Source organism: Xiphophorus hellerii, chromosome 14 (genome assembly GCF_003331165.1).
Source record: "Xiphophorus hellerii strain 12219 chromosome 14, Xiphophorus_hellerii-4.1, whole genome shotgun sequence".
Lineage (NCBI taxonomy): Eukaryota > Metazoa > Chordata > Actinopteri > Cyprinodontiformes > Poeciliidae > Xiphophorus > Xiphophorus hellerii.
In genome coordinates this window covers 3,211,743-3,220,227 of record NC_045685.1, presented here as the reverse complement: position 1 = coordinate 3,220,227, position 8,485 = coordinate 3,211,743, and the positions used below count along the sequence as shown (strand labels likewise).

At 40.9% G+C, this 8,485-nt stretch overlaps 1 protein-coding gene across 3 annotated transcripts in view; it reads right to left on the bottom strand.

The window, feature by feature from the left end:
* Window positions 1-2,742: 2,742 nt before the first annotated feature.
* Window positions 2,743-8,485, bottom strand: part of dock11 (dedicator of cytokinesis 11) — a 79,068-nt gene continuing 73,325 nt past the window's right edge. For 2 of the 3 annotated variants that reach the window (XM_032583052.1, XM_032583053.1), the window contains one exon: window positions 2,743-4,768. In XM_032583052.1, the coding sequence (XP_032438943.1) occupies window positions 4,679-4,768 (90 nt within the window). In that variant the 3' untranslated portion in view covers window positions 2,743-4,678. Of the gene's footprint in view, window positions 4,769-7,350; window positions 7,367-8,485 lie in introns of all 3 variants that reach the window. The other variant, XM_032583054.1, reaches the window with a different exon arrangement.

Sequence of the window (8,485 nt, the reverse complement as noted above, 5' to 3'; positions counted from 1 at the left end):
AGTTGAGTGTCCCCATGCACACGCACCGTATTGTGTCTGCATGGGAACAAACAAGGAAGTTCCTCAGACGGGTTTAGAAAATCAACAACGTAGATGACAGCAGAACCAGAAAAGCAGGGGATTTTAGAGTAAACAGGTATTTTGTCTATGCTTCACACAATAATCTGCCTGAAAGCAGAAGTGCAATGGGTTCAGTTTTTTTGGTGGCTCATTGCTCAGCAATACGTTCAGCTTGGCTATTATGTAACAACCAGTAAATGTCAAAGGCAATTATTAACAACGTGAGTAATTTTGATCTACCAAGACAGGGCAACACCGGATTACCAGGAATTAAGGTAACGCTTTATTTGACGGGTTGTGAATAAGACTGTCATGATAACGTCATAAACATCACATAACACCTGTCTTGAACATGAGTGAGTCTTCATGAATATTTATGACTGTTGTCATAAAGTGTCATTTGGTAAATCATGACACTTTTAATACAAAGTTGACATTATTCAAAATGTCTTCGTTATGACATCCTGACATTAACCAAGAAATCATGATCTGACATAAATTTGTTATAAAAGTATTACTGATTAAACTTGAGCATTAATAACATAAAGCTACATAATTTTTAAAGTCTAATCAGTAATACTTCTTCTCACAGGGCAGCGGAGAGGAAACCGACACCATCCCTTCTTAGGGAACGTATAATTCATTCTGCGGGAGCTCAGGCAAGCAGGGTTCAGTCAACCGGATACACAAACAGCAGACTGTACTTTCATTTGGAGGTTTCTTCAAAGATGCAGTCTTTTACTGGCCAGCGAGTTCAAGCTGTTCCCATGGAAGGAACATGCTGCTGGGCAGAGTTTTGATGTGGAGGGGATTCCAGCTGGGACTCCTTCTTCTTCTTGTAAGATCTTATGGCAGGTGACATCCAGTGTTTAGATGCATTATTGCCATCTGCTGTGCTGGAGTGTGGGCCAGAATATTTTACCAACTTAAACTATATCATTGTATATAATCCTGTTTTCTTTGCAAATTTTTTTTATAAATGCTTAATTTAGCTTGTCATTGTCATGTTTAACCAATACCTTAATGTCTCTGGGACTACTCCTTCCTGGGAATTGTTTTGAAAAGAGGTAATACTGTGCATTCTGGGATTTAGAGTTTTTTCCAGTCTCTTTAGTTTTGTGTGGGTAGTGCAGTCCTTGTTCACTGACATGGCTGTGAATGGGGCAACATCTGCAGATAAAGACCCACAAGACCCCAGTGTTAAGTTCACAACAAGATGACATAAAGTGATATTTTGGGGCAAACTTTACATTTCCCTATATATAAGAATTTCACAAATCACAAACAGGGTCTTAAAGAAAAGTCTTTTAATATGTAGGAATTCAGTCCCGGTTTAATCAAAGTATTTTAGATTTGGCCCTTCAGCTTAGCGCTGGTGGAAACATATTTAGCAGTTAGCCATTTGTGGCATCCTGACAGTGCTTGCAAATCACGTAGATCATTTTGTCATGGTTTCTCTTTTTTTTTCTGGGAACCTAAAGTTCAGCCACAAGCATTATTTTAAAATGGTAGAGGCCTCCTTAATGCTTTTGCAATCAAATGTCAGAAAGTTTGTGATTAATAACTTTTGACCAAACATCCTCTTTTTCCCCGGACAGGCCCCCATTTCACATTCTGCCCGGTTGACCTGAGAGGGGTTTCTTTGATCGATGAAAAGGTCCGCCATATTGTCCTGTTCGCAACAAATGGGTGGCGGAGAGCACCAAGCAGATGTCTGGCACACGCGTTTCTGTGTGTGACAAGATCCCGTCACTCAGTTGGACACGAAAGCTATAAAAAGGCTGCGCAAAGTGAGAGTTCATCTGTTAAACCAACCAAGAGATGAATACAAAAACTAAAGATTACTTCTTTTTTTTTTTTAAGTGTTTTTATGAGACCACTACTTTCCATTTTTATTATGTCATTGAATATAATTTCAGATTTTTGTGTTATTTTTGTCCAGGTTGAGAAAAATAAGACAAAAATAAAAGCGAGCTATTGTTGCTACTGGTTAATTTTCTAAGCTACACTAGAGCAAGTATTAGGGATGCACCGGCATAAACATTTGGGCCGATATTGCCATCTGATATTAATATGTTACTGTTTTGGCAGTAATTACCAATGTCATATGTCTTGGCCAAGACCCTCCTGAAATACATAGACGGCAACAAGATGAAAATAAGTATCAGTTGCCAATATCGGACCAGTTTTACTAAACGAACTGATACAAATATGTTCAAAAATGATCATAACAGCCATTTCTGATGCTGATTGTTTCAGGACTGGGCCAAGTTTTTGGAAATCAAAATATGGTCACCTAGTGCTTACAGACTCCATCAAAACAAGAGCATTAGAAAAGATGGATGGAAACAAAATATGGACAATGGAACGGAGAATAAATTATGAAAATACTAATATTTTGTTAATCATGAAACAACCATTACCTGGACATATGGTGGTGTGTGCATGACCATGTCATATAAGTTCATCACATCATTTGGATTTTTATTATCATCAAAATTACAAGAAATAAAGTCTTTAAATTTCTATATCAACTTTCTGAAATAAGTGGCAAAAAAATTGAACTCTTTCACGATATCTAATTTTTTCCTATGTACCTGTAATGCTACCCCTTGTGTTCGTGTAGGTACTATTGAAATAAAAGGCCGCTATTGCTGCAAAAATTGTAAATAGACATAAATCTGCATAATCAATATTTTCAGGTTTTATTGGGAAAAAAGCTTTACAAAGTAAACTTGACAAGCAGCTGCACCTTTTGTAAATAATGCAATAAAACTAAAAAGATAAGAACAAAAGTCTTTGCTAAGACAGATTTTGTATGCAGCTATAAAATATCATACATACATACAAACATACATGGATACAGAATTGAATTTACATCATGTCAACAGTTTATGTACACATCATCTTAAATATTAATCATCTATTTGCTCGTTTCAGTGTAGCACTTGTGAAATACTTGGAATAACCGAACCGACCCGCGATGACGTCTATTAGTCGAGTTAGAGGAGGTTTTCTGTTTGTTTGTTTTTTTCTTCCTGAAGGCAGAGTGTGAAGGCACCAGATCTAAACGTAGATGAGAGGAGCTCTTTAACGAGTAAATATTATCACACAGCTTTTATTTCTGAGCCCAGTCCCGATTTCAAAGGAAGAGAATGTTTAAAGAATTAAAGCTCTGGTATCTTTTATTAGTCTCTACTTATTGCCTTGCTTTAAAAAAAAAATCCTTACAGCATAGTTTTATAAAAAAAAAAAAAAAATGTTTTCATCAGCATTGCTACACAGCTAATACACCTTGGCAAGAAGCTGAAGTTTGAAGTTTCCTTTTCCTCTAAAGGGGTGGACAGATAAATTGGCCCCATTTCCTTAATTCCAGGTGATCTGTGATTGGTCGATACATACAGCCCATCATGTCTCGTCTGCACGTGTGCGGCTAACAACAGTCACTCCATTGTCGCTGGCTTAGCTTTATAGCTACATTTAGCAAGTTTAAAGACCAAAAAAAAACCCCAAAAATCAGTTTGAGCTAAAAACGGAATCAGCAGGTCAGGCTTTTAAAAATCGGCGATCAGCCAGAAAACTGCAATCGGTGCACGATTAAAACACATCTTTAACTTTCACACATTTTGTCACGTATTTCATCAGGATTCACAAAGTAGAACATATTTGTTAGGTGGAAGATAAAGTATTTTCATCAGCCTGATACTCCCTAAATAAAACCCAGTGCCTGTCGCCTGGACTCAGTCTGGGGCCACAGGAGACATGTGGAAGGTCTCATGGTCACACGGCAGAACAGATTACATTTAAATGTATTTGTGTGTTAGAATGACCCAGTCAAAGTCCAGACCCAAGAATTCAGCATCTAGGCATACAAAGTTGGAAGAACTCTTGGACCTGTGAGCATTTATCAGGAGTCAAACGCTTCCTGTTGTTGACAGTGTAGAAACACAAGGCACCTTTCTGACCCGCAGCGCAACTTTCTTCCCCCCAACGTGGCTGGAACGCGCTGTCGCATTTGAAAAATAATAAAATAAAATCCCAAACACTTTGCATCACATCCTGATGCTTTCGCTTTTACAGCCTGTCACAATGGAGCTGCTTGTGTTTTTTCAACTTGGCGTGAAAGAAATAAAAGAGGGTGAAAACAGGAAACGGTGAAGTGCGGCTAAAATAAAAGCGGCTTTAAAAGAAGAAGCGCTCTCCTGTAGGAAACGGTGACGGCGGGACAGAGAGAGAGGTTCTGCATAGATCCTCGGGGCCACGCCCCCTTCCATGAGGCGGGAGAAGAGTCTGGAGTCCATCAGCTTTATCTGACATGCACACATTCAAGCCCAGCTTTTGTTTCTATACATTCTGAGAAATACTGCTCATTGTGATGTGAATATCCAACCCCTCCACCATGCTAGGTTTTAGTTTTGATTTTTTTTTTTGCCCCACAGATTCCTTTGCACGTCAGGCAGAGAGACACGAAGGAAGGGCGGCTTCTTGGCAAGCAGCTGCTCCCGTTATCGCCCAGTTTACAACCTTAAGGGAAATGTGGAAGGGTAAACATTATGTTTGGAGGGGCGAGCTGTGAGAACACAGAGGGGGGCTGGAGGAGGGGGCCGAGTGTTTGAGGTCAGCTCATGTCTGTGGACGTCCCGCTGATGGCACGGAAAACATGGAGGGAGTTCTGCAGCAGCGACCGCATCATGTCCTCCTGGTAGATCTGATGGGTGAAGAGGAAACACACAATTAAAAGGAAACTCTCTCTCTCTCTCTCACACACACACACACACGCACACATAGAGCTGCATGGGCGGATTAGATGGGATGCACTACAGTGGGACTTGGGTCACCACAGGCCAGGATGAAAGGAGACATGGGATCGATGAGGTTTGATTCTGATCCACTGATTGGCTTCGCTGTCGGAGCGTTTGGGATCTTTAACGATGCATTTGATCTTTGTCCTGGGTGGAATCCCTCTACGCATTAAAGACAAAACCAGATCTGGATCTGCACATTTTCCTTTGACCCACACATAGGGAAAAATCACACACACACACACACACACACATATATATATATATATATATATATATAAGCACACATTGGCATGATGTCTGCTAGCAAGTTGAAGGGAAAGGACTTTTTGTAGCCGTCAACAAACTACTGGCAGAATCCTGGTAGGATACCGGAATAATCTGGTCAGAATTGTTTGAGCTCATTTAAATTGGTTGGTTTTCTGGACTTTGAATACATTTCTATCAGGGCTGAAGGTTTAACGTTGCCCTGATGAATCTGTTCCAGAATCAGCCTTGATGAGTTGGAGAGCTTCGTCCTCTTGGATCTGGTATGCTGACTTATCGGTAGTTATGCTGCTATAAGCTGAGGCTGCCGGAGGACAAACTGACCGTTTTTCCTCACTTTCTTGTCCTACTACTCTCCGGTTTTCATTATTTGCTGTTATTTCAATTGGTAACTTCATATTTTCTCTCATTTTCTTTCCCTCCATAGAAGCTACGTCTGGCCTGCCACTACATTCCTTCCTGGCCGACATAAAGCTGCCGTCAACTAATCATCCTTCCTGTCCTGCTATTAACTTTTTACTTTCACAAACATCAAAAACAATCCTACATCAGCTCGTCTGTTTCTTCTCGTGAATTCTGCTCTGTCTTCTCAAACCTCCAGTTGGTTGTTGCAGATGGCTGATTGTACTGAGCCAGGTTCTGGTTCTGCTGGAGGTTTCTTCCTGTTAGAGGGGAGTTTTTTTCTCTCCACTGCATGCTCGGCTAACGACACGATTCAGGCGGTTGACTCCTGTCTCTACGTTCTCCTCCAGGAAGAGTCAGTGACTCCGTGCAACATGCTGGGTTTCCTTAGTTGGAAAACGTGTGAACTAATAATAAACTCAGCTTAATGTGCAAAGAACTAGTGAAAGTACTAAAAGTACTAGTTCCAATTTCTCACTTATAACTTGGGAAAAAAAATGTCTTTCTACAAGTGAAATAATCTGCTAGTAGAACTAGTACTTTTTCATCAAAATTAAAAAATTAGTGATGTAAAAGCATTTCCTTTATCTTGCTGAACAGTTATGTTTAAAGTTAGTTTCGTCTTATTCCAAGTGTGCTTAGATCCTTGCACTAGAAACCAGGCCAAAAGATGCTGGGTAAGATTTGATGTTTTTGCAGTGCAAACGTATTAGAAAAGACGAAAAAAGAAAGAAAAAAAGTATTTACAAAATGTATTTATATCAAGGTGCGAGACGGTAGAAAAGCAGAATGGAGTGCTAAATCTGCATGTTCACTGCAGATCAGCAGCCTGTCATGTGAGGAGTGAGCAGCAACCCGAGGAGACAGGTTGTGCTGGTACGGTTGCGTGACTGGAGGCACAGAGAAGCCATTGATGGCAGCCGGCCAGGTGTCGTTTTTACAGCCAGCCTGCTTTGCTGCAGAATGTAAGCAAAGCATTTTTGCTTAAAAAAAACAAACAAAAAAAAACACAACACAGCAATGTTATGGGTATTTGTGAGTATGGAAATATTCAAACCCGAAACCCGGAGAGCAAATGTGATGGTGATTTGATTAAAGGCGTCTCATTTGCATCTCTTTTTTTGTTTTTTGTCACTCTGAGCGCCACCGCTGTCGTACCGCGATGCGCTGCTTTCGTTTATCGGAGCGAGCGATCCGATTGGCTCGTCGCAGAAGGAAGCCAAGTGGAATCTAAGTGTGCCAAAACAACTTTCCATCTATCTGTGCCAGGTGAAGATCTTTGCACATGAATGAGCTGAACTAAAACAGCTGAGCTCTACCACTCTCTGCTCACAGACTGTCATTTAAAGGGGCAGTACGATGTGTTTTCCAGGCATATGGTTCCATTTTAGAGCACATTTGAGTAACTATGTTACCTTCAGTTGTTATAAAAATGACACATATATCAAATATGACTAAAACAAAATCTGACTTTGTAATCTAATGCCTGGAGATTGTGTCTTAGCTGTTTGCTAATTGCTGCTGGCTAGTCTGAAGGAGTCACAGCTGCATCACAGCTGAATGGTTGCCATGGAAGATACAAGGATTTCTCAAACATGCATGAAAGAAGGTATGTTCATGTTTATGTTGAGGGAGTAACATAATATGATGTGAAGCTCAAAAAAGTCGACGTTACATGATACTGCCCCTTTAAGGTGACGTGCCTGCCTTGTAAACGATTACGCATCTTTATTTCAACTAGATGAATGGGAATAAAAGGGGGTGCAAAATTATAGTTGGTGTCTGAATGAAAGGATGAAACTGTCAAAACAGCCATTACCTGCTTTTCCTTAAAGCTAAAGGCCAGCACGGTGGAGAGAAGAAAGAAAACTAGTTAGTAGGAAGTAAATCACACACACTGCACCCAACCAAAAACGTACACAAACTCACAATCTCAGCTTTAATCTCATTACGGCCTCGCTTGTCATTAGTGGAATCCGACTCGCCGGGATTTTAAGCACAAAAGAAGACATTGTGCGAGCCATCTGATATGATGAAGCGCATCATTTGTTTCCAGGAAGCAGTCAAGAGGAAATTCAGTTTCCAATAATTCCTGGATGCCGAGTGAACCACAGATTCCCGTCGCGGGTCATTAGGAGTCAGCTGGACTCCGATTATGAGCAGCCGGAGCGAACGCCCCGACGAGCCGACTGGATGTTTTATCATGTTACCGAATCATGTTTGCTTCATTTCAGTTCTATATCATATACATACATACACGCTTTTCAACTTTTCATTTTTTGTTGTTTTTTTACAGATAAAAATTTGAAAACTGAGGAACGCATTTACTTTCAGTCAGGGAGGAAGTTGAGGGTTAGTTTATAAACCGATAATCTGACACACGGGAGGAGCTGCAGACATCCACAGCTCAGGTGGAGAATCTGATCAATGCTACTGTTAGCTTAGCATTCCCAAAAAATCTGAGCTTTTTTTTTTATCTCTCAGGTCACACATTATTATTTGATTCCATCTCTCGGCGTGTAATTAGGCCGAGCTCGGCGTGTCAAACGCCTCGGCTGGCAGTCGGAGGTGCCAACTGCGACTTTGCATGTCCGTTTGCAGCGTGGCTCCGTCCACAGAGATGAGATTTTTTTTCCCCCCAGATATCTCTTCTTCCAGTTCCAGAACATTTGTTTGGCGCGTTGGCAGCAGGTGTGGATCGTGTTTCCTGAAGATCTGTTTCCTGACGTCTGGAGTTGCATCAGCTTTTCTTCAGAAAACAAAAGAAATCTGAGTGGACCGGTTGTGACTGGTGCTACCGTCACCGCTTTCTTTCTTAATCAACCAAACGTTTTCAGATGGCAGGAAGCCTGCACCGTTCTTCTGCAACTCCGGTTAGCGATCGCCTCGGGGTGGAAGATGATCAAGCGGAAAGTAACTAAAAATCTGACCCCAATATATGAGGAAACTAAGGA